This window comes from Lagenorhynchus albirostris, chromosome 14 (assembly GCF_949774975.1).
Source record: "Lagenorhynchus albirostris chromosome 14, mLagAlb1.1, whole genome shotgun sequence".
NCBI classification, from domain to species: domain Eukaryota; kingdom Metazoa; phylum Chordata; class Mammalia; order Artiodactyla; family Delphinidae; genus Lagenorhynchus; species Lagenorhynchus albirostris.
Window position 1 is genome coordinate 87,580,672 of NC_083108.1, and position 18,120 is coordinate 87,598,791.

The 18,120-nt window shown below is 51.9% G+C and overlaps 1 protein-coding gene across 3 annotated transcripts in view; it reads left to right on the plus strand.

Moving 5' to 3' along the window:
* EP400 (E1A binding protein p400) overlaps positions 1-18,120 on the plus strand; it is a 123,443-nt gene that overhangs the window by 90,892 nt on the left and 14,431 nt on the right. For 2 of the 3 annotated variants that reach the window (XM_060170303.1, XM_060170304.1), the window contains exons 46-54: positions 118-166; positions 247-356; positions 6,390-6,597; positions 6,707-6,867; positions 8,454-8,672; positions 10,622-10,817; positions 11,178-11,302; positions 12,775-12,921; positions 17,981-18,058. In XM_060170303.1, coding sequence (XP_060026286.1) covers positions 118-166; positions 247-356; positions 6,390-6,597; positions 6,707-6,867; positions 8,454-8,672; positions 10,622-10,817; positions 11,178-11,302; positions 12,775-12,921; positions 17,981-18,058 — 1,293 coding nt within the window. Of the gene's footprint in view, positions 1-117; positions 167-246; positions 357-6,389; positions 6,598-6,706; positions 6,868-8,453; positions 8,673-10,621; positions 10,818-11,177; positions 11,303-12,774; positions 12,922-17,980; positions 18,059-18,120 lie in introns of those variants that run through there. The other variant, XM_060170305.1, reaches the window with a different exon arrangement.

Sequence of the window (18,120 nt, forward strand, 5' to 3'; positions counted from 1 at the left end):
TGCGGGCCGAGTAACCGTGACCAAGGGTTTGGATTTGATCCTGATGAGGGGGAAGGCTTTGGAGTGTTTACGCAGGGCGCAGCTTGACCTGAAATTCAAATGGTTTTCTTTTTTCAGCAGGCAGGAGCCATCAAGACATCCGTCACAGGGACAAGCATGCCCGCGGGTAAGAAGTCTCACGGGCGAGGTGCCGCGATTGGAGGTGAGTCCTTTCCTGCTCTCCCACCTCGTGTCCTCTCCCCGCAGGCACAGTGAGCGGAAATGTGATCGTGAGCACCGTCGCCGGCGTCCCCGCTGCCGCCTTCCAGCCCATTAACAAGCGCCTCGCTCCACCCGTGGCACCTGGAGCCTTGACTGTGAGTTGTCACTGATCCTGGGTGCTTTTGGTGGCATGCATGACCCAGGACGCTGCAGTAGCTGTTGGCTTCTTAAAAAAAATTCTATTCCATTGGTACAGAAAGTCCTGATCTAGTTTGCGTTTCATAAAATACTGAGGACATTGAGGGGTACAGAGGATGGTTTCCACATGTGCTTTCTGGGAGAGAGTGTGTTGAAATCCCCCACCGTGGTTCCAGGAGGAGGGAGGGGGTGCAAGGGCACGTCTCCAGCTCCACAGACAGGGTGCCCACATGCCGTAGCGGCAGGTTTGCCCGTGTGTGTGGACATGGCGCTGTTGCACAACGGGGCACAAGGCGGGGCAGTGTGTTTATGGGTGTCTAGGCCCATGCGTGGGAAGCAGGAAGGGGCCAGATGTGGGCAGAGGGAGAGACGCAGAGCCACAAGACCTCTGAGCATGTAACCAGAAGGAGACAGGGCGCTCACCTGGACGCACCTGCCGTCTGTGGTGTCACCGTAGAAAACAAAAATAAATGATGGAAATAAAGGAGTTTACATTTAAATCCTGAGTTGCAGTTTAGTCACAGATCTAAACACAACATGTGCCCTGAGTGAGAAGCTGCTTCAAAGTCAGCAGTGCTTTGGCAAATAGAGTGATGTCCCTGTTGGGTTCTGAGGAATGTGTTTCCTATGAAGGTGGTGTTGGTAGTGAACTAGACAGTGTGGTGTTGGGAAAAGGACGGACACATAGATCCATGGAGTAGGATGGAGAGTCCAGAAATAGACCCACATGTACATAGTTGATTAATTTTTACTAAAAGTGCCGGGCGGGACTCTTAGTGCAGGGAGGGACTTCCCTGGTGGTGCAGTGGTTAAGAATCCGCCTGCCAGTGCAGGGGACACTGGTTCAAGCCCTGGTCCAGAAAGATCCCACATGCTGCAGAGCAACTAAGCCCGTGCGCCACAACTACTGAGCCTATGCTCTAGAGCCCGTGAGCCACAACTACTGAGCCCACGTGCCACAGCTACTGAGCCTGCGCCCCTAGAGCCCGTGCTCCCCAACAAGAGAAGCCACCGCAATGAGAAGGCCGCGCACCGCAACGAAGAGTAGTAGCCCCCCGCTCATCGCAACTAGAGAAAGCCCGCACGCAGCAACGAAGACCCAACGCAGCCATTAATTAATTAATTAATTAAAAATAGAGAGGAGAACTCTTTAAAAAAAAGAGGGGCTTCCCTGGTGGCGCAGTGGTTAAGAATCTGCCTGCCAATGCAGGGGACACAGGTTTGAGCCCTGGTCCGGGAAGATCCCATGTGCCGCGGAGCAACTAAGCCCGTGCACCACAATTACTGACCCAGCTCTCTAGAGCCCGTGAGCCACAACTACTGAAGCCCGCGCGCCTAGAGCCCATGCTCCGCAAGAGAAGCCACCGCAACAAGAAGCCTGCACACCGCAACGAAGAGCAGCCCCCGCTCCCCGCGACTAGAGAAAGCCCGCGTGCAGCAATGAAGACCTAACGCAGCCAGACATAAATAAAATTTTAAAAGAAAAAAAAGAGTGCCGAGGGATTTCAATGGAGAAAGGGCAGTCTTTTCAACAAATGGTGCTGGAGGAACTGGGGAAACGTTCAAAGCCGAATGAACTTTGAACTGTTACTAATACTGTATATGAAAAGTCACTCAAAGTGGATCATGGGCCCAGATGTAAAACCCAAAACTATAAAATTTCTAGAAAAAAACATACAACATCTTTGCTTGGTTTTAGGCAACTATTTCCTAGGATACCAAAAGCCTACAAATTATGAAAAAAAATAAATGAGGCTTCATCAAATTAAGAACTTCTGTTCTTTGGAAGATATTGTTAATAAAATGAAAAGCAAGGCATGGAAAATATTTGAAGAACATATCTGATAAAAGACTGGTACTTAGATTATACAGAGATTTTTTCAATCAATAATAAGAAAACAAACAACTTTTAAAAGTGGACAAAAAATTTTTTTTAATGGACAAAAGATTTGAGCAGTTACTTCACCATGGAAGATACATATGGAGATATATATATACACGCACACACACACACACACACACCATGTGGATAGCAAATAAATAGGAAAAGATGTTCAACATTGTTAGTCATTAGGGAGATGTAAATTAAAGCTACAGTGATCTGCTGCTGCTACACATCTCTGAGAATGGCTTTAAGAAAAGAAAAACCTGGCAGTATCAAATGCTGGTGAGGATGCAGAGCAACTGGAATCCTCATTGCTGATGGGAATGCAGAACCTTAGCAGTCAGTCTGGAAGACAGTTTATTTCTTACAAAATTAAACGTACACCTACTCTCCAGCCTATCAGTTCCACTCCTAGGTTTTCTCCCAAGAGAAATGAAAACACGTCTGCACAAAAAAACCTGAGCGTGAATGTGTTTAGTGGCTGTGTTCATAATTACGACATAAGGGAACAGCCCAAATGTCCTTGAGCAGGTGAGCAGAAGGGAAGATGGCGCACCCGGCCCGCCTGGCACTGCCCAGCGGGGCAGGAGACTGCTGGTACGTGCGGCTGCACGGCAGATCTCAGTGGCATTGTGCTGGCCGATAGGAGTTTTGAAAGCCTTCGTGTGTGTGTGTTTCCATTTAAACCACATGGAAAAGGCAAGGCTTTACAGACGGAAAACAGAATATGTTCTGTATCTATCTGGTGGCTACTCGGCCTCATACATTTATAAAAATTCACAGAACTGTATTCCTGAAACAGGTGAATTTTACTGTACGTGAGTTACACCTCAGTAAATTGGGTTTAAAAAATTAGAATACTCTAAGCAGTAGAGTGAATATGAAAACAGTTTTTCTAGAATGTGACTTTGGATTATTTCATTCATTTTTCTTTCCACTTTGTAGTAAACCACTTTACACTCAGCCGGTTCACTGAATACAGAAGCTATTAGTTAGCCTGTGGCATTAGGATCATTTCCTATGACCAGTGTCACTACTTCCGTGAGGGTGGCAAGCCCAAATCATTGCACTTGGTATTTTATTTTGAAAAGACCTATTTCCGTAGTCATATTTTTAAAAGATAAAGCAATTTATCCACAATGTATTTTTTGAACAGCTCTTACAGACAAGATACTCTCCCTGGTGATGTGGGGCTAGAAGTAGGACTCAAACACACGGCTTGCTTTCATGGGGTTCTTACAGTCAGTCCTGTGGCCGCACCTAAAAGAGGTACAGATAACAGGGAGGTTTTCTGGAGAAGGGAGCATTGGGCTTCCACAGAATAGGAAGATGTCATCCACCAAAATGGCTCTTTGGAAGGCAGGGCAAGTCGTACAAGCAAAGGTTCAGTGGTGGGAAAGTGAATGGTGTATGCTGGGCACAGCAAGCAGCTCTGTTTGGACGGAGCACAAGATGCATCAGCAGAGAAGCGGTGGTTCCCACAACCTCTCACAGGTTCTTGAGCGGCTGCGCGTGCCTGGTCTTGTGTGACGGTGAGCCTAGGCTGTCATGGTGTTTGGATTTCAGGCTGAAGAATGTGGATTCCATTCACCAGGCGATGGGGAGCCCTTGAAAATCTTTGAGCAGAGGTGTGTTTTAGGGAAATTCATGTGATGTTTTATGTGTAGAGTAGATCATTGCAGAAAAGGTTAGAGAGAAAGCTATTTCAGTAGTGCAGTAAAGGACTTCTGTTTCTGGTGATAAGGTGAGTTAAGTTATTCATACCACTCTCCTAATGAAAAGAACTGAAATTATTGGATAAAATTTTTAAATATCCTCTTCAAAATTTCAAGGAGCTGACAAAAGAGTAAATAATTATTGGGCCAAAATCTAAGGGAAGAGGCAACCCAGAGAGATACACAGGGTGCCCTTGTGTCCGCCTTGGAGTACACTTCACCTCAGACAGCGGGACCCCCCGTTCAAGCCCAAGGCTCGACTCACCCAGGTGGAGAGTCTAAAAGGAGGCATTGATGCCTTGAGACAGGCCCCCAAATGGCTAAGTCCTTAGGGCAGGGTGAACCGGAAGTAAAATCCATCATGCTGAGCAGAGGGTGGGGCGGGGGCTCTTCCTGTGGAGCTCTAGCCCCAAGTCAGCTGTCAGTTTGCAGCTCACGTTGATGGCTCCCCAGAAGGGCTCCCAAAGCCCCTCAAATCATGTGACGTAGACCTGGATGAGCAGTGTTCCTGGGTAAGTGGCCAGAATCGAATGCAGATTCTCTGGAGGAATGTGCCTTCAACCAGGACTTCTTAGAATGTCCACAGTGATTTCCAGGTATAATGAGCCGCATATAATAGAAGATAACCAAACACACGGAAAGAAGGCACCATGAGTGAGAACCAACAGAAGCAACAGACACGGGGCAGATCCTTAAAGACTTGAGATGGTGGGGATTAGCAGGCATAGATGATAAAACAGTTATACTTTCTATTTTAAAGAAATAAAAGAGAAGCTTGCGAATGTCTGTAAAAACCAGGAAACTATACTTAAAAGAATATAGAGAACTTTAAGAAGTGAAAAGTATGGTTACCAGCATTGAAAATAAATGTCTTATAATCGGGCTTAATATCACTTTCCACACAGCTGAAGAGAGAGTTAGTGAACTGGAAGATAAATCAGAAGAAGTTATCCTGAATGCAGCACAGGGAGACAGCAGATGGAAGTACGGAAGAGAATTTAAAGCCATGGAAGATTGAGTGAGAGGATGTAATCAGAGGTTAATCAGAGTTCCAGACAGAGAGAAAGTTGAGCAGAGATAGTATGGAAGATGTAAGAGTTTCCCAGAACTGATTGATGACACTGATCCGTATACACCAAAGCTCAACTAACCCCGGTCAGGGATGATGAAAGGGACTCCACGCTTACATAATGCCAACGACAAGGAGGTCTTCAAAGCAGCCTGAAAAAGTCAGGTTGCCTTCAGAGGTACAGCTGCTTACTTCTCAGTGGTGGTAATGAAGCCAGGAACCAGCAGCACCTGGAATGGAATGGCATCTTCATTGTAGTCGGAGAGTATAACTGCCAGCCCTGAAAATACCTTGAAGAACAAACATTTCCAAACAAAGCCTAAGAGAATTCCCTATAGATCTCGCCTACATGAACTAATTGAGGTGCAAACAGACTTTGCGAACAGCAGTAACTTACTGTAGGGTCAACAAAGGCAGACATGACACACACGATGCAATGACGTGAGCAGGGCTAGGGATGTTGAAACGTTCCAGAATCCCTTTATTGTTCAGGAAAAGTGTGAAATTATGGATTAGACTTTTGTAAGTTCTTGATGTAATTTTTAGACAAGCCACCAAAAGAATAAGAATAGAGTATAACTTCCGAACTTTGGGAGGGGAAGTGGGATGAGAAGAAAGTAATGTGCAGGAAGGCAAGAAAGATGATTAAAGAAACACGGAACAGGTGAGTTGAATAGAAAGCACAGAATAAGATACTGGATTTGGATTCAAATAGGTAATGAAATGTAAGATTAGGGACAAACTAAACAGGAAAACATAATGACCGTCTGCACCAAGGGGGCCAGCAGGGGCCAGCGCCACATTTCAGGGTGCTTTCAGAGGCGGACTCGGTGGAGCTGGGGCCCAGTCCGCTGAGGGGCTGCGGCGGCTGTGGCGCCAAGGGACGAGGACACGGCGAGGCCAAGTCGAGACGCCGTGCGGGTCCAGGGCTGCAGCCTCCGCACGTGCCTGGGGATGGCCGTGGGGGGTTAGGGGCCTGTGTGTTTCCGGGGGAATGAACACGGGCATCTAGGTGGTTCCTGGGACCAAAAGGTCTTTTGAGTGAGGACAGCGGGATGGGGACGGGCAGTGTTTTAGACTGGGGGCGGCAGCGTCGTCATCTTCCCTTCTGCGAGCGACCCATCCACGCTAGCCCTAGGCACAGGCTTTGAGTTCACAAGGGAAACAGTCTCTTAGCAATCTGTCAAAAGGCCAGAATCTGGAATGTGCTTCATTTTCTAGGGTTTAGCGTTTGGTGCCCTTCTCTCTTCACCCGACGGCTATAAAGAGTCTTGAACATTGCGCAGCAGCCTGACACTTTGCTTCTCTTCGCCTTTTCCAGACCTCGGGAGGCTCTGCTCCTGCCCAGGTGGTCCACACCCAGCCTCGAGCAGTTGGGTCCCCCGCCACGGCCACGTCCGACATGGTGTCCCTGGCACCGACTCAGGGTGTTCGAGCGGTCACCTCGGTGACGGCCTCGGCTGTGGTCACTACCAGCCTGACCCCGGTGCAGACCCCGACCCGGTCTTTGGTGACTCAAGTGTCCCAAGGTAAAGGCAGGGTTGGTTTCCTGTGTGGCCTGTCCCGCTCTTCAGGCCCCTCAGGGCTCAGGCTTGCACGCGTGTGCAGGGCCGTAGTCTCACCAGACGACCTCTTCAGCCACAGGGGTCCAGCTTCCGGGGAAAACCATCACTCCCGCGCACTTCCAGCTCCTGCGGCAGCAGCAGCAGCAGCAGCAGGCCTCGCAGGTGCAGGTCCCGCAGATCCAGGGCCAGGCCCAGGCGCCGGCGCAGATCAAGGCGGTGGGCAAGTTGACTCCGGTGAGCGTCCTCTAGAAAACCGAACGCACACGCTGTGTGATGATGCCTTGGTGTGTCATGTGATTCAGAGTGTGTTTTGCACAGTCCGCCATCGTCTTTATGTGGGAAGTGTGTTTGTGTTGTCTTTAGAAATCACTTTGCACACAGGGCCGCTTCCATGATCACGCGACCAGCTTGTTCACAGCTCTCTGAGGCCTTAATCCCCGTTTCCGGATGGATCCTCCCACTCGCTTGCTTGTGCTCTGTGCTCAGGCTCTGTGCTCTTTTCCCAACCTGAGAAAATGTCAGTGAAAAGTATTCCTCGACAGCTTTAAGAGACGAGGTGGTGGAGCTTGGCTTCCTGAGGAGTAGCTCGTGTGCGGTGTCGTTTCTCTCATGTGGTGCTGATGCCCCTGAATCTTGCCAGTCTGTGCACGACCTGTGCTGTTACATAAGTAAACACGTTCATTTTAAAAGGAAATGCTATATTCCTGCCACAAGTGGAAAAGCATTAGTACTCAACACAGAAAGTAACCAGAAAAACGTGTAATAAACGCAAGATGGTACTTCAGAATTCCAGCTCGCTGTCGGGCCTGCCACAGTAAGTACCTGACCTCGGGCCTGCCCCTTGCGGGTGACAGAGGGGACGAGGGCGCTGGAGGGCGGTGAGGACGTGCGAGCACCAGCTGAGACTTCTTCGTCCCGGAGGCACCCGAATGCGCGCCAGGGAAACGAGGCGTTCCGTCCTCCATCACACCAGCCACAGCTCAAGGGCGCAAGGCCACACATGGCTGAGCCCGCCACATTGGACAGCCCAGCTCCAGAACGTGTCCGTCACCGCCGAAGCTGGCGACCAGCAGACAGCGCTGAGTTAGGGTCCTCCCGCCCCACGGCCTTTCCTTCCCCCCGCCGCCAACGCTCCTCGCGCTCTAAGGCGGCGGCGGCGGGGCCTTCAGTTGCCCCTGCTCCCCTCTTGCAGCTGCTCAGAGCCCCACGCACCGGCTCGCTTGCCTGGTCCTGTTACTCCCTTCCCTTCCCTCTCCTAAACCAGCGGCAAAGTCCTTTTCTTTTTCAGCACCTTGAACGAGATCGGAGGGTCGTGAATAACTCAATATAAATTTCCTTAAAACATTTTTATCCCCTAAAATATTTCCTGAGCTATCTTTATCTTGATATTTTGACTTCTTTTAAAGACATGGGTTTATTTACCAATTAAACTTTCATTTGGAGACAGTTGGAGTACAAAATTTAGAGCTCATGCTTACCTTACGGTACCTTGTAGAACTTCAAGAGCGACTACAATTTTAAGACTTAACGATTTGGGGTGGTACCACAGATTCGAATCGCCTTGCTTGTAAGCGATAAGAACCCAGGAATTTTGCTGTGCATTTGCTAATCTGTGAGAATCACTGTTGCTAGTTTTCATCAGTGGTAAAGGGAACATTTAAAAAATGTTGGCAAGGCCTGGAGGATGGTTTGCATACTGCACGTCAGCAACTGTTTACTTCGACATTGAACAGGTAGTAGAACAGTAACTTAAAACCAAGATATATACGAAATGGAATACAGTTGACGTTGATGAAAAGATTACTTTATCTGGGTTTTAGGAACACCTGATCAAAATGCAGAAGCAGAAACTGCAGCTGCCCCAGCAGGCGCCCCCAGCACAGGCCCCGCCGGGGCCCCCGCAGCCAACGGCACAAGTGCAGGTGCAGCCCCCGCAGCCCACGCAGCAGCAGAGCCCCCAGCTCACCACGGTCACGGCCCCGAGGCCCGGCGCCCTGCTCACGGGCACCACCGTGGCCAACCTCCAGGTGGCCCGGCTCGTAAGTTCCGGTCGATACGCTTGTTTTTCCAGAGCAGCGTCTTCTTACGTTTTAACTGAACCGTTGTTGCTCGCTCAGGCCCTTGCAGGTATTATGGCGGAGTGACAAGTAAAGGCGCGGTCGTTCCCCCAGGAACTTAAGTTCTCCTCGGAGAGGGTGAAACAGCACGTGGGAGACGTTTACACAGTCACGCTTTCCAGAATGTCGGTGTCGCAGAGCTTATGGTGGCCTGAGAGGCTGGGGGTGGGGTGGGGAGCGAGCCCGACCACGGAGGGAGAGCAGGCTTTACGTGGGGGGGGGGCGACGGGAGGGCGAGGTGTGGCCCCTGGAAGGTGTCCCGGTGCTGCTGGGGCAGAGGCCAGGCACGAGGCCCGTGCGGTCAGAGCAGAGGGGAGGTGGAGGGGCGAGTGAGGCCCCAGAGCCAGACTCAGGGGTCGCGGTGCTCTGCAGGCCCAGAGAGGCATCGAAGGTTTCTGAAGGAGGGGACGACGGTGTGGTGAAGGGGGTGTCTGGGAACGCCAGCTACATTCGGCACGTGTCGAGGGGGTGTCCTGGAGCCCAGATGCTGCACATCAGGCAGACCAGTGCCCAGCGCGGGCGGCTCCCTTTCTGGCACTGGCGACGGCTAGCATTAGGGCTCCTGCTCTGGGTCAGGTGCCGCCGTAGGCTCTCCGCCTGTCACCTGATTGGTGCTGAGGCAGGAGTGGGTGCTGTGATGCTAGCTCCATTTTGCAGGTGCAGAAACCAAGGCATACACCTTCAGAACTTACCCAGATCTTACAGCTTGTCACCCACAGCACAGCTGTGATCCGGGGCTCTGGGGGCCCAGGCTCTGCTTCCCGTGTGCTTCACTCCACTTTTAAGTCTGTAAGGGAGGGGATAGAAGTGGATAAAAACTGTGAAAGCAAGCTTGGTGTTACCTGTGTTCACAAGAAAATGCCAGTTCAAACGAGCCGAGTGGTAATCGCGCATGACGGCCCGCCTCAGGCAGCCCAGGCCTCGGGCGGAGGGCTTGCCAGCAGGAGCCGGCTCCCCCGGAGGGGGTGGTAGTCAGTTGAGCTAAGAAACATGTCCGTTACTTTACCCAGTGATACTGTTTCTGCTGTATCCTAAAGGAGTGATAGAACCAGTACAAAGTAGTAAACGTACAGACTTGCACCAGGAGCATTAGGGGACCTGAATCTCCGTTACTGGGGAGGTGACTACATAGACTGTGCAGCGTGCGCACAGTGGGGTCGTGCACAGCTTTGGAAAAGGGTGTTGTAGAAGGAGGAGCGTCAGCTTACAGATACCTAGGACTCATCCCATTTTACACGCTTTCCCGGCAAGCCGCACAGATAAGGACAAGGTCTGGGGGGCTGGGTGTCGTTTCCACATTCACATGTGGGCACCTTAGGGCTATGGCTGATTTTTACTTGCTCGTATTTTCTTAGGTAGTCTGAGTTTTTGTATGTATAAAAATGGATCTATTTCCATTTTCCTTTTAAAAAATATAACTTAAGGAAAAAAGTGCTTGGTAGCCGAGTGATAAGCAAGTCGCAGGAGGTGGAGACCGAGGGTGGCCCTTGGTGGGAGGCCGAGGTTGTAATTTCGGGCTGATCTTCCGTGGCCGCTGAGGGATAGGAGACGAGCGTAGGAAGTGTGGCAGGAGTGGGGTGCTGTCAGGCTCTGAGATGCAGGAGGCAGAGACGCTCGCTGTGGGACAGGAGCGCATCTGAGCAGCAGTGCGCCCGGGCGTCTGGGGGCCGCCGAGCCCCGCTCCCTGTGTCCGCTGGTGACGGTCAGGGCACATAGGCGGCCCACAGTGAGCTGTTTTCCATTAGCTGACCGCCACGCGGCACCTTTGTGAATGTGTCAGTTTCTCACCACCTGACCGCTGGTGGGGAAATGTCTGCAGACGTGCGGAATGCTGAATGTCTCTGGACTCTCCCATTGTTTTCACTGTCTAGACCCGGGTCCCCACTTCACAGCTGCAGGCTCAAGGGCAGATGCAGGCCCCGGCGCCCCAGCCGGCCCAGGTGGCACTGGCGAAGCCCCCGGTGGTGTCGGTGCCCGCAGCCGTGGTCTCCTCGCCGGGCGTCACGACGCTGCCCATGAACGTTGCTGGAATCAGTGTGGCCATCGGGCAGCCGCAGAAAGCTGCAGGTGCCTGTCTCATGCCACCCCTCGCCCCCCGCCGCTCCGCGTACAGCCTTGAGTGGGGCTGACAAGCCTTTTCTAGTTAGTAGCTGTGGCCCGCAGCCATCTCGGGTGTGTCACGGTGTATTTTAGCAGAAGTGTCCCTCGATTTAACCGTTCACGTTCTTAACTTGCCCACCCCTTGTCCAAATGTCGCTGTGAACCTGGAAACATTTTAAGTAGATGTAAGGCGGGCTTTATTCAGCTCAGCATCATTTCAGCGTGTAGTTTGCTGAACAGAAATCACTGAAGCTGAACTCACTGTGAGCCCTGAGACCTTGTCCCTACTTGGCGCTTGTGATTCAATGACCTGACCTGTGTTCTCAGGGCAGACTGTCGTGGCCCAGCCTGTGCACGTCCAGCAGCTGCTGAAGCTGAAGCAGCAGGCCGTCCAGCAGCAGAAGGCCATCCAGCCGCAAGCCGCCCCAGGCCCGGCCGCCGTCCAGCAGAAGGTACCGGGCTCCCGCTTGACCCCTCTTCACGTGAGCCGGGCCCCGCTGCCAAGCGTGGGATGCACGGAGATGGATAGGGTCCCGAGCCGGCCCTGCGTGGCTGCCTGGCCTCCACGCACCGGAGACCCCATGGTTGTGGCCTTGGGCTGTACGTAGGACGGCCTTGGGGCTGGCCCTGGAGGGAGGGCGTGGTTCATGAGAGGGGGAGCCCCCATGTCCTGCCGGCTCGTGGGGGCAACTGTGAAGGACGCAGGCTGTGGAACTGCATGACTGGGAGGGGCCGGAAGGACTCGGGGAGGCATGTGTAGCTCCTGGTGTGCGACCCATCTGGGTGCACAGGAGCCAGCTGTGTGTGTGTGTGTGTGTACGCGTGTGTACGTGTGTGTGCATGTGTGTGTGTACGTGTGTACACACGCGCCATCAGCGGATGGACGGAGGGAGGGGAGAGAGGGGAAGGGTTACTGTGAGAGGAGTGCTGTCAGCGACCCTCTGACTCAGAAGGCTGGGAGGCAGCTCTGAGCTGATTGAGGCCCCAGAGGCGAGTCCTCCTCAGAGGCGGGGGTTGGGGGCTGCGCTGGCAAGCAGGAGCGGAGCGCAAGGCGCTCTGCTCCCCAAGGCTTCTGCCTCATCTGCTCCTGGTGGCGCAAAGCCCGACGCACAGATGATGGCGTCTGGGCTCTTGACCTTCGTGTTGCATCTGTGCTGTTTTCTGAACCGGAGCGAGCCAGCGCCCTGTCCCCATGTGCTGAGGGCTCTGCAGGCGGCTGGTGCCCCTTTCCAGAAACTGACAGACGCGCAGAGATGTGAAGTGACTTCTGGGGTGGGGCGTGCCGGGCTGGGAGGCACTGTGACAGGACGGAGACCGGGCTGGGTCATCGCGGGGGCTTAGCCAGCGTCTGAAAGAGAGAAGGAGAAGGGCTTTAGCCAAAGTGCCAGTCGGTATGTTCACGTAACTTGAAAGAAGACTTCTGAGACGTTAAAAGTGTCCATAGCTGTGGCTTTGTAAACCGAATATATGGGCCACATACACGCATGGCTTTCTGAATAGTATTTAAACGCTCCTGGCAGGGAAAACGGAAAATTAGACTAAATGTGTAAAGATTGTGCGTACAGGTTTGTTTCTGTTTGTGCTAAATAGTTTTGAGTATGGGCCAAATTCTTAAAGTTAGATTTGGGAAACGGTGTGTGTTTTCTGTATTGTCAAGTTCGCTCACTTACATGATGAGCAGACGTGGCACCAGGTGCCTCAGAGGATGGGAGATGAAGCCCAGCCTGGGCCATGAGGGGACCTCCCAGCAGGGGAGGAGATGACCCAGGACCGGGCCCCCCGGGGGGGGCAGCAGCAAGAACACAGGGCAGCGGGCGGGCAGGGCCAGGAGCCGGGGTGGTCACGCTGCGGGCGTCTGGGGGCCTCTGAGAAGGGGACGCAGAGCCTTGCCTGCTCTAACCCTGGGCGGCCTCTCTTTCCTCAGATCACAGCGCAGCAGATTGCCGCTCAGGGCCAACCACAGAAGGTCACCTACGCCACCCAGCCAGCCCTTAAAACCCAGTTTCTCACCACGCCCATCTCCCAGGCCCAGAAACTGGCTGGGACCCAGCAGGTGCAGACCCAGATCCAGGTGAGCAGCGGGGAGCCCGAGGGCTGGGAGCAGACGCGGCGGGCGCTCGGAGGTAGAGCAGGGGGGCGCCGCCAACCAGCGCCCCATGGAGAGCATCGTGGCGCCCTGCAGCGTGGCCTGGGGACTGTGCTCAGGTCCTGCTGCGGTGGCAGCCTTTGTGCTGGTGAGGCTCCTGCAGGGGTCGTGGTCGTCCCTCTGCTGCCGCCGGCTGCCCGGCACTGGCCAGCCCAGCATTGCACGTCTCCTGGGTCCCGGCACACGCGTGACGCCCGGGACGGGGTGCGGGGCTGTGGGCACGCCCACCCATCGAGCTCCTGTGGTCCCTCAGCCTCGGCCCGTGCCGGCCTGCCGTCTGCCTTCCTCTGGCAGCGGTGCAAATCTGCTGACCGTCGGGGCCCCTCCCTTGGGACGAGCCTGTTCGGGGGCTTCCCGGTGGGGCTGTACGTCCCGAGTGTCTGCCTTTGGGTCTGTGTGTCACACTTCTCCCAGCTTGTGCCTTACCTGCTCACTCACTTTACGAACGGAGCTTCTGGATTTGAGTGTATTGGAATTTATCAATCTTTCTGTGTCTGAATAGTGCCTTTTGCGCTTTGCTTAAGAAATCCTTCCCAGAGGTCATGGTGCTGTTTCCTAGATCATTTCTAAAAACTTGATAATTTTTTTGTTCACATTTATGTCTTTAACCTTCCTGGAATTGGTTTTTGGAGATGATCCAAAAATAGGGGTTCAGTTTAATTTTTCCACGTGAACACAACGCCCTGTTACTTTCACACTACTCATTCGGGAGTCCCTTCTCTCCCCCGACCCACCGTGTGACCAGGCACGCGTGACGTGCGGTTCCTCGGGGGCTTCTCTGAGCACCGTGGTCTCGGCCCCTGTGAGCCCACACTGCCCGCTCTTCGCCACTCTGCTGCACGATGATTCTCGGCATCCACCTCCTGCTGTCGGGAGCATCCTGCTTTCCCGCTCTCTGCACTTCCGTATCGATTTTGAGTCAGCTTATTTAGTATACGCACCGTGGTCAAAACTGATGGCGTTTTTGTTAGAACTGCATTGACTCTGTAGATCAGTTTGGGGGAGAGTGGGCATCTCTACAGTCTTGACTTCAGATTCACCAACATGATACATCATTTGCTGTTTAAGTCTTCTTTAATGCCCTTTAAGTAAGTTTTCTGATTTTTTTTCCATAAAGATCTTATTGCGTGTATTAGATTTATTCCTAAGTAACGGGCATTTTCTGATACTCTGCTCTAAGTTCCCTCTTTTTGTCTGTGTCTGTAGGACACTGTATGTTGACTTTTGAATCCCACAGCCTCAATCTGTTCTAGTTGGTTTGCGTTTCCCTTGTGTCGATCACATCACCTGTGAGTCCTGGCGGCTGGCATCTTCCCCTTCGTCCTTCTGTTTCTTATTCCCGCCTCGTCGTGCTGGCGATGCCCGCAAGGCAGTGTGACAGGTGCAGACAGGAAGCTCGGCCACATGGCTCTCCTCTTGGTCGTTCTGCGGGTTGGGTTTTTGAAATCACCCTTCAGCACAGTAAGAAAAGTCTCTTCTTTATCTAGATTGCTACAACTTTTTGTTCCTTTGGTTGTGGTGTTTTGTTTCTTTACAAACCCTCTGTCTGCACCCCTCCCCTCGTGGTCCCTCCAGTCTCGAGGCTTTGAGCCCATCTGTGTGCCCATGAGTCCAGATTCGCATCTGCGGCCAGCTCTCATCTCGCCCAGGGTTTTAATCCTGGCTGCCTTTGGACGGCCCCCTGGAGGTGTGTGCCTCTGGTACCTTAGCCCCTCCTCCTCCAGCTCTGGGACAGCAGTTCTGTCTTCCCTGACCTTCAGCCTTTCCTGGGCCAAACCCTCCGCTGCTCTTCACGCTCCAGACCCGGCCCAGCACGGATCCTGCAGTGAAGTGCGCTGAGACGTGCTTTGTGGCGGCGTGGGGTCCCTTTGTCACCTCTAGGTCAGGTTTATCCGGGGTGTTGTGCCTGCTAGTCGGCTTCTTCTGTCAGTTATGAGAGGGGTGAGTTAAAATCTCCCATTCTGGGACTCCCCTGGCGCTCCAGTGGTTGGGACTCTGTGCTTCCACTGCAGGGGGCGCGGCTTCCATCCCTGGTCGGGGAACTGAGGATGCCACATGTCGCCTGGCACAGCCCAAAAAATGGAGGAAAAAACCCCCTCCCATTCTGGTTATGGGTTTATCTGTTTTTCCTTATATTCCTTTCTACTTTTGCTTTTTATATTAGGTGCTCTGTTGTTAGCTGCACATAAATTAAAATTTTAACTTTTATTATTTTGAAGTACTGTTTCGGTGTGGCAGCCTGTTGTGCCTCATACCGAGAACTCTACCCATATGTCACAGAAACAGTCGCTGGACGCCGCCTCACTGTCATTGTCCCACGTCTCAGTTTTGGTCCTTCAGCTGTGACACATTCACTCCCTTTATGGTGAGGCCTGGGAGGAACGGCTTTTAGCTTCCATTTTGTTTGCATTTTCAACTTGTTCTGTTTTCTCTTTCCAGCCTTACTTGCCTTCTCTTATTCCATTTATGTATTTATTTTTTGTCATTCTGGGTTTTTTCCCTCCTCTGACTCATTTGAAAATTACATGTTTTTTTTCTGTTCTCTAAGTGGTTATCCTAAAATCTCCATGTGCAGATTTACCTTGTCAGAGTATAGCACAAACCACCGTCTCTGCTCTGCTCTCGAGCACGGGTCTGTCAACACCGTTGCTCCCTGGCCCTCTCAACTCACATGCTGCTGCAGTCACGCAGTTTCCTTCTATCCTGTTTCATTTTCACTTTTCATGTAAAATTCCTTTTCTTCTGCTTGAAGTACACCCTTTGGAGTTTCCCGTAGTGTTTGAAGATGCCTGTATTTCACTCTTGTTCCTGAAGAATGCTTCTGCGTTGTATGGAATTCTAGATGGACATTTATTTTCTCAGCACATTAACAGTACTCCCTGGCTCCTGGTCTTTTGTTGTTGAGGAGAAGTCAGATGTCTGTCCAGCGGGTCGCTGCTTTGATGGGAACCTGTCTTTTTTCCCTCTGTTTCCTTTTGAGATCTTTTCTTTGTCTTTGGCGTTTTATAAATGCTGTGACGGTCTAGCTTGGAATTTGCTGATCGTCTGGAATCTGGGCATTGATCTCTCTCGTCAGTTTAGGAAATGACCAGCCGCCGTTTCTTGAGATGCCGCCTCTGCCCCATTTCCTGCCCTCCGTGTCTCTTCAGTCTCTGTGCTTTCCTTCCATTGTCTCTCTGTGCTGCATTCTGAGTAATGTCCTCTAACCTGTCTCCCATTTCACTGAGCTTTCCTTTCATTAGGTCTAATCTGCTGTTAAGCTTGTCCATTGAATTTTAATTTTGGTGATTATAAGTATTTTATTCTTCGAAGTTCTGTTTTTGTCTCAAATCTGCTTGGTCTTTGTAGTTTCTTGTTCCCATACGTGTTTTCAGGCTGCACAGGACGGCACACTGTTTTGTGCGTGCCTCATAATTCCTCTATTTGAAGTCCATGTGCGTCTGATTTTACTTGTTTCTGCTGTTCTTGCTTCAGGAACTGTGGGTTTTTTGTCATTATAGGAGTTGTCTTCTTGTGAGCCAGTTTCCCTTGAAGTTCTGTTGGTTGGAAGGCTTTGAGGTCTGGGTTGAAGGTGGGTTCTTCCTTGTGCTGGGCTCCCATGGGTGCCGTCAGGACCACATCAGCCGTGGCTTGAGGGTTTGGTCTGCCAGCCTGTGTTTCCCCCTCCCCTGCCTAGCACCGAGGCCTAAGGCAGGCGGCTTCCTCACAGACCCTTTGAGTGCCAGGATCGCAGCTGCGGGGGGCATCGGGCAGCCCTCTTGTTATCTCCTCCTGAGAGTGGGTTTGGACTTGGTCTCTTTGCTGCACCCAGGAGGCCATGAAAACCCAGTGCAAGGCTTCCCCTGCAGCACGTGGTCTCGGGCACGAGCTGCCGTAGCGCCTTCTCATGGCTCGGGGTCCCCCATTTGCTTAAGTTTTGGCACTGGGAGCTCTGGACTTCCTGCAAGTTTATCGATGCGTTTTAAGACGTCACCTTGGTGTCATGCGTGGCATCTCAGCATTTTCGTGGCTGCCGGTCTGAGCTGTGGCCCGTGCGCTGCGGTAGCTGACCAAACGTCTCTCCCGCCACAGGAAGCGCACAGGCTCACTCAGGGGTTCCTTTGATGTCAGTGAGTGCGGTTCACAGTTTTTGATTCAAGTTACAGTAAACTAGTAAATGCCTTCTGATTCATTTTAATTTCCGTGAGAACTCGTATTTACTTGGGAGCTTGTCATTTGCAAGTACATCATATAATTTCACATTTCCTCCAGGATTATCTTGGGCAAGACTTATTTTCATCCCTGTTCCGCCAGTTAGAGACCTGAGGGGACTTTCCATGGCCCCCAGCAGCTACCCACTCGGGAGCCCCTTCTGCTTCTGTGAACCGGTGTCCCCGAAGCCCTGAGTAGACACAAGTGGCCTGAATTGTCTTGCTACAGCAGGACAGCAAGATAGGCAGGTTTACAAAAAGTGACCATTGGGTGGAAGGTTTTGTTTTGTAAAGAGGAAGATCTCAATCATGATGAAGAAGAATGTAGAAAAATGGTGAAGTAACCACTTTAGAGTTTGGGCGTAGATGTCTCTGGACTAGGGCTGAACCTGGGTGTTGGTCCGGGTCCCCTGACAATGGGGGCATACGTGGAGTGGCGCCCAGGCACTCTGTCTTCCATGTAACTCTCTCATATAGACTTGTAGCGATTTTTATAAAAGAAAAATGTGACTGTCTGAAATATGAGACCGATAATAAGCTTCAAATTACATGTGATTACCGATTAGGAAGGCAGTCGTTACTCAGTGCAAAGGTGAAATAACTGGTTCTCTCGGGGTTCCAGGTGAGCCCACTTTTGAGACCTGCTGTTTTGTGTCGTCTGACCACTGTCTTTTTTTGTTGTTTTTTGTTTTTTTTTTTTTTGCATTAAGAACTGAGAAGGAGTGAGGGCAAGAAATCTCTTTTGCGCACACGTTCATTTGGCGTCTCCATTTGGCTTTTTTGTTTTGTCCAAGGTTGCGAAACTCCCTCAAGTCGTCCAGCAGCAGACACCCGTGGCCAGCATCCAGCAGGTTGCCTCTGCTTCCCAACAGGTAGGACCTGGAGACCCGCAGCTGTCGGGGGTTCCCACGAAGAGAGTTCTTGCTTTTCATCT